An 18,485-nucleotide genomic window follows, 5' to 3' on the forward strand; every position below is an offset into this window, starting at 1 on the left:
CTTATCTTTCTCTCTCTCGCACGCACGCACACACACACGTAGGTGCATGCGTGCGTGCAGACTGCCCCAGTGTGGGGTGAGGATCTGTAACATTAACCACTTGAACCCCAGCATATTCTGGGGGGAACATTCAGCAAAAAGTAGCCGATCCAACGCGTTGCACTGCGACGCGTTGTGAACTTGTAGGTCGGCAATTTTTGACTTGGTGTAGTAGACGGAAGCTAGTAGATCGGCAATTTTTATTTTGTGTAGACTGAAAAAGAGTGGTCCAAGTACAGTTGTAAGAACAGAGGGTTTAGTGTAAGTGGTTAAACGGTGTTACCGGACTGTAATAATAGCTGTTACTGAGGCTGCTTCACTGCAGCCCTCTGTGGGATTAACACCATGAGAAGGAACATTGCTCTCTCTCGCGCTCTTTCTCTCGCTCTCTCGCTCTCTCTATCACTCTCTCTCTCTCTCCAGTCTGTCTGTCTGTCGGTTTGTCTGCCTCTCTCCCTCTCTCTAATTCAAAGGGGCTTTATTGGCATAGGAACACACAGTACAGTAAGGCTACATTGTTGCCAAAGCAAGTGTGAAATGTAGCCAATCAAAGCCAAAAAGAAATGCACGGTATGTACAATTACATTATAGAGTAAAACGAAGCATACAGAACTATGAGGGTAACTGGGACACACTTTGGGTCCCACTGGTGTAGCAGAGTGTTTCTCCAGGGCGTGTGACGTGCTGATTTGCGCTGGTGGTCGGGCATATCCATATTTGGCTTGATGACATACCCATCATTGCCAGGTTAACATGTGACGTGAATGTCCATTCCATATATGGGCATGTCTGCATGCGTAATGATAACTTTAATATGAAAACAACTTTAGAAATAGAAGCAGTACTGGATGCACTTATTTTTTGTCATTCGTAGCGTTTAACATTACATTTTTTATTATACTTTTGCGCGTGCATCATTGTGGCGAGGACGGCATCTTCAAGACGAGGAAGCTACTAGCTTTACTATCTGTGTAACCTCACCATCTGTCCCAGCTGGTGTCCCCTTTATACCATCACTACTGACAACAGCCTGCTTATTGTTCTACTGAGAGATATAAAACAAGCTCTTTAACTCTTCCTCTTGCCACATATATCTACAGATCAGATCTGATCTGAACAGACAAATACATTAAATACATCGTTAAATACATTTATCTGAAAGTCTCAGTCATCTTGAACTGAAACGAGATGGCTCCTGACAAAGCGCCGAAGGAGGTCGTGTTCCACGCAACGACGGACCTGAAGAAGGACGCCCACGTCCCCGACTTCGACACATACAAGGAACTCTACGCCAAGTCCATCGACAGCCCGGACGAGTTCTGGGGAGACATCGCCAAAGACTTCTTCTGGAAGACGAGGCACCCCGAGGGCCGTGTGCTGGACTACAACTTTGACGTGACCAAGGGAGAGATTTTCGTCAAGTGCATGGAGGGAGCCCGCACCAACATCTGCTACAACGTCCTGGACCGCAACGTCCACCACAGGAACATGGGAGACAAAGTGGCCTTCTACTGGGAAGGCAACGAGCCCGGAGACGAACTGACGGTCACCTACGGGGAGCTGCTCCACAGGGTCTGTCGGTTTGCCAATGTCCTGAAGTCACGGGGAGTGAAGAAGGGAGACCGTGTCTCCATCTACATGCCCATGGTGGTGGAACTGCCGGTGGCCATGCTGGCGTGCGCCCGCATCGGAGCCGTGCACTCCATAGTGTTCGCCGGTTTCTCCGCCGAGTCGCTGTGCGAGAGGATCACGGACTCCCGGTGTTCGCTGCTGATCACCGCCGATGGCTTCTATCGAGGAGACAAGCTGATCGCCTTGAAGCTGATCGCCGACGAAGCGCTGCGGAAGTGCAAAGACAAGGGTTTCCCGGTGCAGAGGTGCATCATGTTGAAGCACCTCTCCAGAGAGCCAGAGGAGATTACTCCACAGGGCTCCCGATCCCCCCCACCCGCCAATGAGAGATCTCGCCCTGACCTGAAGGTTCCGTGGAACCCGGAGGTGGACCTGTGCTGGCGCTCTCTGGAGGCCGAGGCGTCGGACGAGTGTGAGCCGGAGTGGTGTGACTCCGAGGACCCTCTGTTCATCCTCTACACCAGCGGCTCCACCGGGAAACCCAAGGGCGTGCTGCACACGCTCAGCGGCTACATGCTCTACGCCGCCACCACCTTCAAGCTGGTCTTTGACCACCGGCCCGACGACGACGTCTACTGGTGCACCGCCGACATCGGCTGGATCACCGGCCACTCCTACGTGGCCTACGGCCCGCTGGCCAACGGGGCCACGGGCGTCCTGTTCGAGGGCCTGCCCACTTACCCCGACGTGAGCCGCATGTGGGCGATCGTGGACAAGTACCGCGTGAGCAAGCTCTACACCACGCCCACGGCCATCAGGATGCTGATGAAGTACGGCGGCGATCCCGTGCGCAAGCACAAGCGCGACTCCCTGAAGGTGCTGGGCACGGTGGGCGAGCCCATGAACCCCGAGGCGTGGCAGTGGTACCGCACCGTGGTGGGAGAAGGCCGGTGCCCCATCGTGGACACCTACTGGCAGACGGAGACCGGCGGACACGTACTGACCCCTCTGCCCGCCGCCACGCCCACTAAACCCGGCTCGGCCACCTTCCCTTTCTTCGGCGTGGTGCCCGCCGTGCTGAGCGAGTCCGGGGAGGAGCTGGAGGGACCGTGCGAGGGGCACCTGGTGTTCAAGCGACCGTGGCCCGGCATCATGAGGACCGTGTACGGGGACCACGCCAGGTTCGAGGCCACCTACTTCCAGAGGTTCCCCGGCTACTACCTCACGGGAGATGGCTGCCGCCGGGACGAGGACGGCTACTACTGGATCACGGGGCGGACGGACGACATGCTGAACGTCTCGGGTCACCTGTTCAGCACGGCCGAGGTGGAGTCGGCGCTGGCGGGGCACGAGGCCGTGGTGGAGGCGGCGGTGGTGGGAAAGCCCCACCCCATCAAAGGGGAGAGCCTGTACTGCTTCGTGACGCTCGCCGAGGGCGTGGCCTACGACGCGGCGCTGGAGGCGGAGCTGAAGAGGCGAGTGAGGGAGAAGATCGGCGCCATCGCCACGCCGGACCACATCCAGAGCGCGCCGAGCCTCCCCAAGACCAGGTCGGGGAAGATCATGCGCCGGGTGCTGAGGAAGGTCGCGTCCGGCGAGCGGGACCTGGGCGACGTCTCCACGCTGGCCGACTCCTCCGTGGTGGAGCATCTGTTCCAGAGCCGCTGTTGACACGGTTGCCACGGTTACCACAGTGGCCACCATGTCACACGGTCACCACGGTTACCACACAGTGATCACACGGTCGCCACAGTGGTCACACGGTCACCACGGGGCCTCAGTGGTCACCAGGTCGTGTGAGCCGAGTTGAGCCGGGGGAAATGGCGCTCCACGTTCACGGAGGCTGTTGTTTACTGTTTATTAAGGATCCCCATTAGTCTCTTACAATGCAGTACAGCATGGTTAATGTTAGTGAAATAAACACCAAATTCGAAAACAAAATGTACATTAAAAAAAATACAGTTTTCATGTACTATCGTTTATTAACATTGAACAGCACCTGTGCCTTCCTTCTATTTTATTTTATTATTATATAAGATGATTTTTGGCAACATATGTGATGTCTATTGTTTGTCTTTTGTTTTATGTGTTTTGTTCTTGAAAACTTAATAAAATTTAAGTAAAAAAAAAATAATAATAATAAAAAAAAACTGGTTTGTCTGTCCAAAAATACCAATAATAACCTAATCTAATCTAATTTCCGTTTGGATTATTGCTTCCTTAAGTTTATTTTTTAAACCAAATGTATTTCTAGCTCGAGTCTGCTCATGTTGCTCATGTGAGCTCTGTTGCTCACGTATACTTGCGCACCGCTCATTCCACACTCCACTCATGCCCGTCTGCTCCGCAGCAACAGAAAAAAAAGATGCATTGTATTTAGTTTTCCTGTCCAAAACACTTCCCCTTTTGGCACGAAAAAAATGCGTCCCCATCATCAACTATGTTGCAAAACACGAACGTTTGCATCGTCTTTTTAAGACGGACGATAATAAATCCAGTTGGTTAATCCGCTCTGAACTTTTTTTTTAAACACCCCTCGCTACATAAAAAATGTTCCTGCTAAACTCCAAACTCACGTGCCCTGGTGGCCACGCACGCACGCACGCGCGCGCGCGCGCGCGCGCACACACACACACACACACACACACACACACACACACACACACACACACACACACACACACACACACACACACACACACACACACACACACACACACACACACACACACACACACACACACACACACACACACACACACACCAGGGAGCAGGGAAGATGAGTAAGAGGAAAGGCGAGAAGGCCAGGTGTTAATCATAATAGGGCAGCATAGCTCAACATATCACACCAATTTCTTTCTTTGATTAAAAGCGTCAAATGTGTTGATAGATATATTGTAAACTGGATATTTGGGCATAAACAAACACACATTTTTACAAAATGGCCAGAAGCAATTGATCAAACCTCCCCGACAATACCACAATCAAAACACGTTGCGATAAGACGCGCTGTGAGCTTGTAGATCTGCTATGTTCACTACCTCTTAAGAGTATTTTCCCCCTGTAATTAATGGATTTTTAAAAATATAATTATATTTTTTTATAGAATTATTTTGAAAAAGTTTGAATTTGTTTTTAACTTATAAACAATTGTGAATTGTTTTGAACATCTTTTGAAATAATAATAGTTAAAAAAACAAATAGGAAATAAAAAAATTAAAGGGGTATTTACTCGCAACCCATAAAAATTGGTCCACTTTTTGGGAAACAGTGCTCTAGCGGCTACAGCTTTCACCCCTAGGAGGCTGACATTATGCATGAAGGTCAAGTGTGTGTGTATGTGTGTAGCTGTGTGTGTTGTGTTTATTCCATTTGGCTAAAAGACGGCATTATATGGCTGTAATCTGGGTTCTCCAGTTAATCTCGCTGGGTCTTCGTTGACAGAAGAGACGTTTTCTGTTGCGTCGGTGATAATAAAATCCTCTTGAAGACGTTTCTCAGTGTAATCCAGATCAGCCTCAGACGTGTGAGAAAACAGCGCCTCCTGCTGTTTAGCTGTTGTCTTCAATGTTGAAGGATGCCTTCACATTGAACATTATGAACATCACTAGCAGTGGTAGAAAAGTACTCAAATGCTTTACTTAAGTAAAAGTATCAATACTGCAATGTAGAAGTACTCTGTTACAAGTAAAAGTCCGCGATTAAAAATGTACTTGAGTAAAAATACAAAAGTATTGGTATCAAATCTCACTGACATTAAAAGTTGGATGGACAGCAATTTCCTCATTTTGAACGAAAGTAAGACTGAGGTCATCATTTTTGGCCAAAAGTCATTCCCTTCTCTCACCACCTTGGGCCCCCTCAGCGCTAACATCCACACCTCCGTATAAAGAACCTGGGTGTGATGCTTGACAATAACTTTAAGTTTGACAAACAGATCAGCTCTGTGGTCAGAACCAACTTTTTCCAACTTAGGTTGCTGGCCAGGATTAAGGACCATCTCTCCCCTCCTGACCTAGAGAGGGTACAGTAATCCTTGCGTTTATCTCATCAAGGCTCGATTACTGTAATTCACTGTATGTAGGCATCGACCAGTCGGCCCTTAGACGTCTGCAGCTCGTACAGAACGCTGCCGCTCGCCTCCTTACTGGCAAAAGGAAGCGCGATCATATCACCCCGGTCCTCGCCTCACTCCACTGGCTACCCATCAAATTTATAATTGCCCAAAATGGGCTGCCCCCCCCAGTATCTATCTGATCTTATAGAGCCATACAGGGCCCAGGGCTCTGAGGTCGGCGGACCAATTGCTCCTGATTGAGCTCACAACTAACTGCAGGTCCAGAGGTGACCGAGCCTTTGCTGTAACCGGCCCCAGCCTCTGGAACAGTTTGCCCCTACATATCAAGTCCTCTTGCTCCGTAGCGGTCTTCAAATCCTCACTTAAAACTAGATTCTTCTCCTTGGCTTTTAACTCTGTCTGATCGTATAACCCTGGCCCTTACGTTTGGCTTACATCTTGGCCTAATTGTGAAATGCTGTCTTTATTCTTTTTGTTATTTTTGTTGTTAAATTGTGTTATTTGTTTTTCTGTTTTCTTGTTTTTAATCTGACTTTGGTTTGGTTGACCACTGGTCATTGTAAATGTTATAAATAACGGTTGAGTTGAGATCAAAATGGTGCAGAATACAGAGTAAAGGCTAATACAGGAACACACAGCAGATTGACAGGCTTTATGGTGGTTATATTTGGACGTTGTTCCCCTGTCAGCTCACTAATCTCTCTGCTGTGTGTGTTTGCACATTGCTGCATTGCACCCGGCAGATATGGAAGTATTTTGACTACTTTATTTCGAAGTAGTCATGTTTAAAAAAAAACGAACTAAAATCTCTTTGGGTGTTTGTAATCTGTGGGACGTCTGTGTGTCTGATGTGTTGTTACACTTGGCAGGTAGTTAAAAAGAACAACTCATATTTTGTGTGCAGTGCAGTGGGTGGACAGACAGTGTGTCTCCTCTTGGGAGCTCAGCAGGTCTGCCTGCATGTGGCAGCCTGTGGAGTCTGACTCTGTACAGTCAAGGATTTCCTTGGTTCAGGATTAGTTCAGGTCCAAAACTCTAGTTTATGAGAACTGAGATCAATACTACGGTACAGTGCATCTATCTATCACTCTGTCTGTCTCTCTCTTCCATCCAGACATCTGTCTGTCTGTCTGTCTGTCTGTCTTTCTCTCTCTTTTTTTCTCTCTCTCCTCTCTCACTCTCCAGTCTTTCTTCCATCCTCTATGTGTAATGGGACTGTCATGGCTCTCCACCTGAGTTTAATCAGCTACACTGTGTGAGTGTGTGTGTGTGTGTGTGTGTGTGTGTGTGTGTGTGTGTGTGTGTGTGTGTGTGTGTGTGTGTGTGTGTGTGTGTGTGTGTGTGTGTGTGTGTGTGTGTGTGTGTGTGTGTGTGTGTGTGTGTGTGTGTGTGTGTGTGTGTGTGTGTGTGTGTGTGTGCGCAAATTGGACACTGGCACAAGGAAAGTGAAACAGCACACAAAGCTATTTTTAGCAGATCAATTCTGTCACCCTCCCTCTTCCCTGCACAGTAGAATCCTCAATATTAATCAACCCTTTAGCTACGGCACACATATTTTGGGGCAGGTCTTTATAATGTAGGTGGAATTTTTCAGAATTTCCCCAAAAAATAGCAAATCAACAACCTCTGAACGTGTCAAAATGGACCCAAATGGACCCCACTTTCACACACTCACAATTGCACACACTGAGGATCTTCCAGTGTTACCCCCCCCCCCCTCCCTCCCTCTCTCTCTGTCTGTCTGTATCTCGCTCTCTTCCATCCTCTATTTATAATGGGATTGTCATGGCTTCTCACCTGAGAGTTCTCGTGTGTGTGTGTGTGTGTGTGTGTGTGTGTGTGTGTGTGTGTGTGTGTGTGTGTGTGTGTGTGTGTGTGTGTGTGTGTGTGTGTGTGTGTGTGTGTGTGTGTGTGTGTGTGTGTGTGTGTGTGTGTGTGTGTGTGTGTGTACACGTGCAGACCCCACTTTCACACTGTCACAATTAAATGAACACTGAGGATCTTCAAGTGTCACCCCCCCTCTCTCTGTCTGTCTGTCTGTCTGTCTCTCTCTCTCTTTCTCTCTCTCTCTCCCTCTCTCTCTCTCTCTCTCTCTCTCTCCATCCCTCTCTCTCCATCCCCTTGAGAGACGGTTGCCGTGTCAATCCATTGGTCTCCCCCAGCCTCCTCCCCTCGTCTCCCACAGACCCCGTGGTACCCGTCGACAATCACAGTTCCAGTTCACGGCCCCTGAGGGGATGACTGTCATTTCACATCTAAAAGGATATTATGGCAGTTGGCCTCCTAGCAGATGGAGTGGGGGGGGGGGGGGGGTGTCTAAAATTATCTATGCTAACCCACCCCTTGGTGCACAGAACATGATTCCCAATACTGAGCAAGTGAGCAGGGTGGACAGTGGGTGTGAGGGAGGTTTCTCATGAATGATGTTTGAGGCCTTTTCATTGAGATGGCATGTTGTCTTCTGCGGTGCAACTCATGTCAAGGCAACTCCCACATTAATATGTATTTGGCCTCGGACCCCCTTTTGAAAATATTTAGTACCAGGGACCCCCATAAGAGAAGATTTATCAAGATGTGTCCAAATGTTTTGAAAATAGCTGATGTACAAGTTCACAACGTGTTGCAAGCTTGAGGTGCGGCTGTTTTTGAACAGCCAACCTTTTTTTTATGGGGCTTACAGTAAGTGTTTAAACTGTTCCTCATTTTGCTGGGGACCTCTTGGAACCCTCTCCATGACCCCTGGGGGTCACCTGGACCCCACTTTGTGAGGTAGATACCAGACTGTACATCAGAATCAACTTGGTCACATCACATACCAGGTGTATAAAAGAGTGGGTGAAATTCTACTCTGTGCGAGCTCTCAACATAGCAGTTAGAGGGAATACCAAAACGCTCGCCCCAAAACACAGTCGCCCAGGGGCAAATCCGGCAGTATTCACCTGGTATTCCTAAATGTAACCTCAGTAAAACTATGCCTGAACCTAACCATATTCCTAAACTTAACCTCAGTCAAACAGTGCCAAAACCTAAACGTATTCCTAAACCTATCCTCATAAAACAAATACAAGAATACATGAACCGCTGGTCTGAAAATGGGGCAGAGCGTGTTTTGGGGCGAGTCTTCCGGTTACCGTTAGAGGAGCGGCTAGAATATAGGGAAGAGAGATGAAAGGAACACAGAATGCAGAGAAAGCCAAATAACTGTCAAATTAAATAGGAAAAGTCTAATATACAATAAAGAAAAATTGCATAGCATATACGGATAGATGGCATACGGATGAAATGCTTAATGTGAAGGTGGTAAATATATAAAATATACATATAAAAATAGCAGCGGTGTATAAAAATCAGTTTCATGTGCATGTCAAAAGTGACATGGAGGAATAGGATGAATAATGAAAAACCTGAGCATGGGGTGTAAATGCAATGCAGGCTTATTGTACAACATTAGTGTACAGTATGAACCTGTGCCCTTGGTAAAATATGGAATCTTGAATTCCCTGTAACATGTGTGTAGTATCCACGCCATTCTTTCTTTCATCATTCTCTCTCCTATAACCCCTTTCCCCCCTTCATCAATTTCTCATGTCTGATCCATATGGGTGTGGCCCTAATATCAGAATATATTACAACTCGACTATGCCTTCAGTCTTAACTTGTGAGCTTGTGGATTCGCACTTTTCGGTGGGTGATGAATAATAAAATTGGGCTCAAGATGGCTTTAGCTGCGATGAGAAGTGTCTGGCTGCTGTCTGTCTGGCAGAGCAGGTCAATAAGTTTGGCAGTGGATAGCGGTACTGTAGGCCTATTGTTATTTTACTTGAGCAAAACATCAGAGTGCGTCTTCCTCCACTGGCCACGTGTACAACTTGTACACTTTGTTCTTCACGCCAGCGTTCTTATTTTAACATACTTTCTATTGAAGGATTGTCACAGCTTACAGGATAAGACAAACATAACAAACACAAACCCTCCCATCCAACCTCCTCACAATTTTTCTTACAATTGACATTACATAAAAAGGTCCAATGAAGAGGGCAAAAAGTGGAAAAAAAGGAGGGAAAAAGATTGACCCCTTGAGATGTATCCTCTTGTTTTCGAGAGGGTCCTTATCACAAAAATACAGAAAGTACAATAGACAAAACAATACAACAAATACATCCATGCATACTGTACATAAACAAGACAAAACAAAACAAACTTGACAAAAACAAAACAAAAACAAAAGCTCTCCTGAAATTAAATGTACTTTGTGTCTTTTATAGTGACCTAGGTATATGTATTGACTGTATGTTGTCTTTGCACAAACGAAGTTCCGAAAGGAAAATAAAGTTGTTTGAAGTTGAAATAACAGCCAGTGAGAGTGTCTTCTAGATGTGGGTGTTAACCAGTTAAGTGACTCATACATAACACAGTGGTGGGTTCAAAAAGGGAAAAAAACTAAACAAAACACCAGCCAGAAGAGAGATGACAGCAGTATGAGATACTCTTGTTGGTCCAATATATTATACATAAAGCAAACACACAGAGAATGCTTAACCCATACTGTTCTCAAGCACTTGAGGGGCCACCTCGAGCACGGGCTCCACCACAGGGGACACACAAGCGTTCTTAAAGGCATAGTGTGTAACTTATTTGCCCTGTGTTGACATTTTTTACGTAACAATAATTTCCTTCTATACCAGCAGTCATCGGCCACTGGAGTAGTGTGGTCTGTGGTGGCGTTTACCTGCAGAAACACACTGTCCTCTTGCTGTATTTTGGTGAATTTGTGTTTTGGTAGACGGGGACGTTTTTGGTCTACCAAAACAAACTGTGAAAACACCGAAATGCAGCGAGAATCAGTGGTGGAAAAAGTAAAAGCAATACTGCAATTTAGAAATACTCAGTTACAAGTAAAAGGACTGTGTTCAAAATGTTACTTGAGTAAAAGTACAAAAGTATTGGCTTCAAAATATACTTAAAGTACCAAAAGTAAAAGTTCTAAAATGTTTGAAAATAGCAGATCTACAAGCTCACAACGCGTCGCGATGCAACGCGTTGTGAGCTTGTAGATCGGCTACTTTCAAATAGCCTATGTATAAAATAGGGCTAAAGTGGTTAATGTATGTTTTATAATATTATAATTTACATCTGCAAAGTAACTAAAGCTGTCAAATAATTGTAGTGGAGTAAAAGTACAATATTTGCCTCTGAGATGTAGTGGAGTAGAAGTAAAAGTATTGAAAATGGGAAATACTGCAGTAAAGTAAAAAATCCTCAAAAGTGTACTTAAGTACAGTACTTGAGTATGACATGTACTTAGTTACTTTACACCAATTTGCGAGAGGGCATGTGCAACACCATCAGACTGCTGCAGTGGCTGCGACTGCTAGTATGGAGGGACATGATGGGTATTACATGTATATATTGTTTGGTTATGTAACACAGGGGCACATATATATATACCTATATATATATATATATATATATATATATATATAATATGCCTGTAAACACACAGCCTGTTTCTGTGACGTACTGTGTGGCCGAACCAACAGTGGCTGAGCATCAAGAAGATGATATGAATCCTGTGAGGACCAAGCACACAGATTTAGGCTACAGCACTGTTCTCTCTCTTTGCTCTCTCTCTTCAACCCCATCCCACGAGAGAGGAGAGAAATAGAATGCATTTTCTACAGGGCGAGAGAGACGTGTGTGTGTGTGTGTGTGTGTGTGTGTGTGTGTGTGTGTGTGTGTGTGTGTGTGTGTGTGTGTGTGTGTGTGTGTGTGTGTGTGTGTGTGTGTGTGTGTGTGTGTGTGTGTGTGTGTGTGTGTGTGTGTGTGTGTGTGTGTGTGTGTGTGTGGGACAGTTAGAGAGTGAGAGAGACGGATAAAAAACAGAGAGATGAGAGACACAGGAGACGGAGAAAGAAGATTAGACAGAAAAAATAGATGCTGAAAGCAGAGAGACAGACAGAGAGAGAAAAGAGGCCGAGCCAAACAGACAAGAAAATGTTAAGTGGGAAGAAGTGCCTCCGACAGTGTGTGAGTCCAAGACACAGTGTGATTGGCCGGTGCCGCGGTCCCTTAAGCTCGATTCATACTTTGTCGCTTGACGGTGTCGCGCGTAAAAAATATCAGACCTACACGCTCACACCGCGTCGTGGATGCAACGCGTTGTGAGCTTGTATGTCAGCTGTTTTCGACGTGTGGCGGAGCATAGACTAGGTTTCAGCAGTGTGTGTGTGTGTGTGTGTGGTTGGCTCGTGCCACCACGGTCCCTTAGCGGAATATTAATGAGTCCAGGACACAGTGGGACGTTGTTGGTCTTGTGCCACACACGGCCCCCTGTCAACAGCCTTATGTAATGAGGCTCCAAATCCCCCCGTTTCTCTGTGCCAACATCGCTGCTCCTTCTGCACTCTGTGGCACCGAGCCCCCCATTTCACCCTCCAACCGGTGCATGTGAGCACACCGGCGGAAACCGCAGACCTTCAAGCCCACATAGCGTCGCGGATGCGACTCGTTGTCCTTATAGATCGGCAAATTTTACGTCAGTTTGGGTCCCAGGGAGACACCACATTTCCACACCTACAGGTCCTGGACCCCTAGAGGGTCCTCAGAGTTACTACAGCCACTCTAACCACTTAAACCCTGTAGCATCCCTATTCTGGTGGGAGCATTGTAGATCTTCTATTTTCAACAAAGAGGTTTGGTGTAGAGGGAAAAAAGAGCAGACCAAAGTACAGAGCAAAAGGTCAAGTTTACTAAGTATTGAGGGTTTAAATGTCTGAAAATACACGTTAACGTGAATCCAACAAAAAACTGACCACAAAAAGTTTGGAAACTTAACTTTGGTTGATCAATGTGTTTTATATCATTTTTATCGTTGATTAGTCACAACGAGGCACAACGTTTATCCCTTCAGGATAAGGCCCGTGCAACAGGGCAAGTGGAAGCCGGTGTTATTTGGTGTCAGCCCCGGTACCATTTCCAAACTTAGGACCAAGTTCTGTGAGACTGGTGAAGTCAAAGGAAGACAACAACCTAAGAAGACCGGTTCCTCACCCTTGCTTCACTGAGGAACCATAGGTTTCCTTCCAGAGATTTACAGGCAAGATTTGCCCAACGGTACCAAAGACTGATGTCAAAGTTGCAGGACCCATGCTCAGGTGCCAGTCACACACCTGTGACTGACACACACCTGTGACTGACACACACCTGTGACTGACACACACCTGTCTGCAAATGGTACCAGGGCTGACACCAAATAATGCTGAACCCATTAAGACCTGAGGCCGATTCTACAAATGTCTTCTAAATCCAAACAGTTTTCTGAAAAAACTTATGTTTCTATATCAGTGGAGCTCAAACTTTTTCATGTCAAGGACCCCCCAAAATGATATGTATTTGGCCGCCGACCCCCATCTCAAAATATTGTGTTCCAGGGACCCCCAGAAGCAAAGATTTGAGTTAAAAATGTTCGCTTTAAAACAATATACATTCAAAGATTTGCACACATTTTCATAATTTTTCAAAAATAGCAGATATACAAGCTCATAGCGCGGCACCGAGTGCCGCGCTATGAGCTTGTATATCTGCTATTTTTTAATAGCCAAAGTGTAAAATAATGCTTTTTAGCTCAAGAAGTGACACAGATGCGTTCCTGCGGTTTTAAAGGGTTAATCTGCGTAACGGAACACCAGCAGTCACACACCTGGCAGTGGCACACACCTCTCAGCAGGTGTGTGCTGGCAGGTCGCTCAAAACTAGATTGATTACCAACAGAAGCCTATTGGGGGATTTTTGGGGGGCGCTACCCACTTGTTTCCAATTCCACGAATGCCCGCTCCTTACCTCGTTGTAAAGCTGACTAATCAACGATAAAAAGTATCTCCTCATCAGTGTGAAACCCTGAACACTGTGTCTCCCCAACGGCCTGGAATAGGATCAAGCAGCAGAGATTGGAATGAGGAACTAAGTGGCTTTATTTAGCTTTCAGCCTCATTTTGGGTCGTTTCCACTGTGGCTACAATATGGTGGCAGAGTAAATAAATGATGTTTCATCAGCAACCCTGTGGGGGAGAAATAGCCACTCAAGCCATTTGGTCTTGTAGAATATTTTAACTACTTTGAACCTGACGTCCTTATTTTGGGCATGTCATAAAAAGAAAATTCCGCAAAATGTTTTTAAACATTCAATTCCATGCATGAAAGGGAGTAAATGAATGAAATTACATGAATGAAACATTATTAAATATGTTTCATAATGTTTCAAATAAACATCAAACTAAAGAAAGTTTGAAAATGTGTGTTTTGATAGATTATTTCTCTGTTGTAACACCATGTCTTGGCAATAACCTTTATAAACATGGGCGAGCCTGTTTATTTCCCTTTTTAAAATGGCGTCCCATTTGTAAGGAACGCACATTTGTGGGAAGAGGAGCACAGCTGAGTAGGTGGGTTGCACCCAGGGGTGGAAAAAGTGCTGAAAGTTTTGTACATAACCCATTAAGACCTGAATCTTAATTTTTTTTTAATCAATTTTTTTTTAGAATAGCAGATCTACAAGCTAAAAGCAAAAAAAATGCACAAAGGTATCGCCAACACTCGTGGGTGGCGCAGTGGTAAAGTGCCCTGCCCGCCACCACAGAGGTTGTGGGTTCTAATCCATCGCGGTGCATCCGGCTTTGTCGAGCGTCTCTACATGTATTGGTTCCGTGTTCGGGGGAGGGAAGCCGGGCGGAGGAGGAGGGTAATAATTGTCACTGCACGTATTCCCATGGACTGGGGGCGGAGCCTGTCAGCAGGGAGTGTTTGGTGGGAGGAGTAGAACGAAGGCTCTACGTCCTCGCGGTGGGGGCTCCTCACTGGCAATCTGGGAACCCATCGTCAAATAAAAAGGAAAAACAGCGCCCTCTGCTGTTTTTCACTTTTGCATTTGGCTCTGGGGGGGGAATTAACTAGACACATGCTCACTGGAAACCAGGGTTTTGGTCTGCCTTCAGCCCTCTACTTCCGGTGGTGAGCCTATGTTTTCATTCCCACTAACAATATTTTTCCACAGAACACTAACACCATTTCTCCCTTAAGAACATGGATCGTTTTGGTTATAAGCCCACTTGTTTCTAATGATGAAAGAACAAGTTAAAATTATACTAACTTTCCGTGGTTGTGTCGGCTCCGAGGACGCTATTGTTAACTGAGTTTCGGTTTGTTTCCAGTGGGAAGCGAGCCGCACACATGTAAATCCCGCCCACTACATTTGATTGGGTAAAGCGTGGCCTGCTTCCTGATCTGAAGGCACGCCCACTTGTAGCCAATGTGCATAGGTTCTCAACGCGGCTCCCGACAGATTCAAGCGCGGCTCTGAATCTGTTCTTGAGAGATTAGTAGGATACAGCAGCAGTGACAACACACAGATATGTGTGTGTGGGGGATTCTGGGGAAGGAATTAAATGGCATAACGGCCAAAAGGTAAAAACTAAGAAAGCGATAAATTAAGGTTATCGCCAAGCATCACTGTTACACAACAAGATGAATAATCTACTAAACAACACGTGTCCGAACTTTGTGTTTTATGTTTGTATGAAAGGCGATGAATAAAACATAACGCTGTCATGCCTGATTCATGAGTATGGATCAGGCTTTGTGCCAGGAAACGCAGAAGGAACGGCGAGGAGGTGGCAACACGGTGACAGAGGGATTTGTAGCCTCATTTAATTGGAGAAAACCAAAGCGTTGTAAATCTCCTCATGTAGCCGCTAGCACGCTTGGCTGGATCCCAGCGGAAAACTGCACCGCTGACTTTGACTTTGACCTTGACTGCAGTGACGACTGACTGTGTGACGTGACAAGCTGATTAACTGTATGTACCCTGAGCCGCCGCGGCTAACACACCGGAAAATCACCAGAGTCAATGTTATTAACCCATTCAGACCTGAAGCTGATTCTACAAAATGTCTTCTAAATCCCAGCAGTTTTCTAAAAAAGCTTATGTTTCTATATCAGTGGTTCTCAAACTAATTAACTATGGGTTAACTCTGAGAATGTACAAATGGAACCAAATGGACCCGAATGAACCCGTAAAGGGTCCATTTGGTTCCATTTGTACACTCTCAGAGTTATTGCCGGTTCTCTCCCTGACCTGTTTCTGTTTTTTTGCGTTTGTGTGCATCTTGGCACACGCGCGTGCCTGTGTGTGTGTGTGTGTGTGTGTGTGTGTGTGTGAGTGAGCGTACCCGTGCTGGGAATGTGTGCCTGTGATGCACATGTGTGCCTGTGTGTTGCGTGCGCTCTGTCGTGCATGCATGCGTGCCTGCCTGTGTGGGCATGTTTGTGCCTGTGTCTGTGCGTGTGTGCCTGTGTGTGTCTGTGTATGATTGTGTGTGTCGGTGTGCGCACGAGCGTGCCTGTGTATGCGTGCGTGTGTGTGTGTGTTTGCGTGCGTGCCTGTCTGTGTTTGCGTGAGTGCCTGTGTGTGTGTGTGTGTGTTTGGGTGCGTGCCTGTGTGTGTGCATACTGCCTGTGTGTGTGTGTGTGTGCGTGTGTGTGTGTGAGTGCGTACACGTGCATAAAGAAGGTCAGGTGCAGAGCAGCCAAGGCGGCCAGACGACCAACAGGAGAGAGGCTGTAAATGAAAGAGAGTCTATTTCTGGACCACAGTGTTCGTTCTCACGCTCCAACGGTGCAGCATGTTGCGCCGCATGCAGCAGGTGCATGCTGGGATACGATACAGCGGTGGGTGCATGACTCAGAAACCAACCAATTTACTACTTAACCCATTCATTCCGGGAACGCATCTGTGTCATTTTAGAATATAGTCAGGGGATATTTAAAAAATCTTGGAATAAATTCCTTACTAAAAAAAATCTTCACCAATGTGTTTGTAAAGGTGTGTAGTAACACATCTCACAAAGACTGAAATGCAGTTTCCCTAGGAGAATATGTGACAGCTCCTGAAAGTTGGGGTACCCACCATAACCTTATGCAGGGAAAAAAAATCAAATCTTAATTTGTTTTAAGTAGCATGTGAGGGGTCAAACTAGGGTGTTGTTATGATTCTGAATCCATTGCAAGCATTTGTTTTGCACCAAAACCACTCCTTGGGCTAAAAACGGCCATAGACATCCTTTTCCAGGTATACTTTTTGTGTAAAAAGCCCATTGAGATTGGGCCGTTATTTTTCTGCTAATATCCCCTGACTAAATGGCCATTGTCTTTGGCTATTCAAGTGCCGCTATGAGCTTGTATATCTGCTTTTTTGAAAAATTGTGAACATTTGTGCAAATCTTTGAATATATACATTTATTTAAAGTGAACATTTGTAACTCAAATCTTTGCTTCTGGGGGTCCCTGGAACAAAATATTTTGGCGGCCAAATACATATCATTTTGGGTGGTCCTTGACATGAAAAAGTTTGAGAACCACTGATACAGAAACATAAGTTTTTCAGAAACCTGTTAGGATTTAGAACACATTTGTAGAATGCCCAGGAGCAAAGATTTGACTTAACAAATGTTTGCTTAAAAAAAACTAACAGCAGCTTGTATATCTGCTATTTTTCAATAGCCACAGATGCGTTCCCGGTCTTAATGGGTTAATCGTTGTGTAAGTCACTCTGCATAAGAGCGTCTGATGCCAGACGGGAATAAGCAGAGTAAGCATGAACTCTAGTCAATAAATAAGGAAAATAGTCTCTTAAGTGTAGAGAGCAGAGAGAACAATGTAGTGTTTCAATGAAACTATAGGATACCAGCTAAACAGTGAACCTAACATCTGTCTAAAAAACATTCTTAATCTTTGTTTGAGAAAAGGGGGTTCAAGGGGATCCCAGGCAAAATGTGTTGCCGATTGTATACAAGCTCACTTGTAGATCGGCTATTTAAAAAAAGAAATCTTGAAAGAAACATATATTTTAACACAGATCTTGTAGGGTGGTCCCTGGCAAAAAAATATTTTCAGACGGGGGTCCGTGGCCAAATACATATCGTCTGACGGGTGGAAACCTTATATGTCCAAAACTTTTCAGGATTCAAATTCAAAAATAGCAAAAGTAGCAGATCTACAAGCTCAAAACGTGTCGCTTCTCGCCGTGTTTCGAGCTTGTAGATCTGCTACTGTTAATGCTTTTGTTTTGATCAAGTAGGGGTGTTAATTTACAAAAAAAAGACACAAAGTTTGAATATGGAGATAAGAGGTTTCTGCCCGACAGCAGCGATATGAATTCGGGGGGGGGGGGGGGGTAGCACCACGTGCATGAGGCGCAACACCTTCGATCGGTCTCTCGCTTGACGGTGCTGAGACCACATGAAGGTGTATGAGAGGAACACCATGATGCACGTGCCTGACCGGCTCAGTCACCAAACTATATACATGATGCCTGCTCACACACACACACACTGACACAGGGGGGATGCACGTGATGTGACATCCATGTGCACACAGATATGAAATGACAGGGTGTGGGGATTAGGGATTTGGAGATGCAAATGTGAAACGTGCGTTGCTTTCCCACGTGCATACACATGCCTCTCTCTCTCTCTCTCTCTCTCTCTCTCTCTCTCTCTCTCTCTCTCTCTCTCTCTCTCTCTCTCTCTCTCTCTCTCTCTCTCTCTCTCTCTCGATTTGTCACACGCACGCACACACGCACACACACAACCTCATATCTCTCTCTCTCCCGTCCTTGCATGTCCGGAATTGACTACAATATTGATAGTTCAAGGGCCGGTGAGAACAGAGGCAAAGAAAAGCAATTAACCCATTCAATCCGGTAATTTTAGATGTCTTTGGCTATTCAAAAATAGAGTGCCGC

At 45.8% G+C, this 18,485-nt stretch overlaps 4 protein-coding genes across 6 annotated transcripts in view; all 4 read left to right on the forward strand.

Moving 5' to 3' along the window:
* Positions 1-18,485, forward strand: part of LOC308087924 (H-2 class II histocompatibility antigen, E-S beta chain-like) — a 224,182-nt gene that overhangs the window by 201,650 nt on the left and 4,047 nt on the right. The gene's annotated exons all lie outside the window — the stretch shown is intronic.
* LOC308087919 (H-2 class II histocompatibility antigen, E-S beta chain-like) overlaps positions 1-18,485 on the forward strand; it is a 662,842-nt gene that overhangs the window by 187,131 nt on the left and 457,226 nt on the right. The window lies entirely within an intron of this gene.
* trpm3 (transient receptor potential cation channel, subfamily M, member 3) overlaps positions 1-18,485 on the forward strand; it is a gene marked incomplete at both ends in the record, with an annotated part of 344,779 nt that overhangs the window by 85,949 nt on the left and 240,345 nt on the right. The gene's annotated exons all lie outside the window — the stretch shown is intronic.
* LOC308088775 (acetyl-coenzyme A synthetase, cytoplasmic-like) lies at positions 1,228-3,282 on the forward strand (the record flags this gene model as incomplete). Its single annotated transcript, XM_080433354.1, has 1 exon — positions 1,228-3,282. One exon carries the CDS (start codon positions 1,228-1,230, stop codon positions 3,280-3,282), a length of 2,055 nt encoding a protein of 684 aa, XP_080289480.1.

The sequence above is a fragment of the Gymnoscopelus braueri genome (assembly GCF_963280865.1).
Source record: "Gymnoscopelus braueri genome assembly, chromosome: 7".
In the NCBI taxonomy this organism is placed as follows: domain Eukaryota; kingdom Metazoa; phylum Chordata; class Actinopteri; order Myctophiformes; family Myctophidae; genus Gymnoscopelus; species Gymnoscopelus braueri.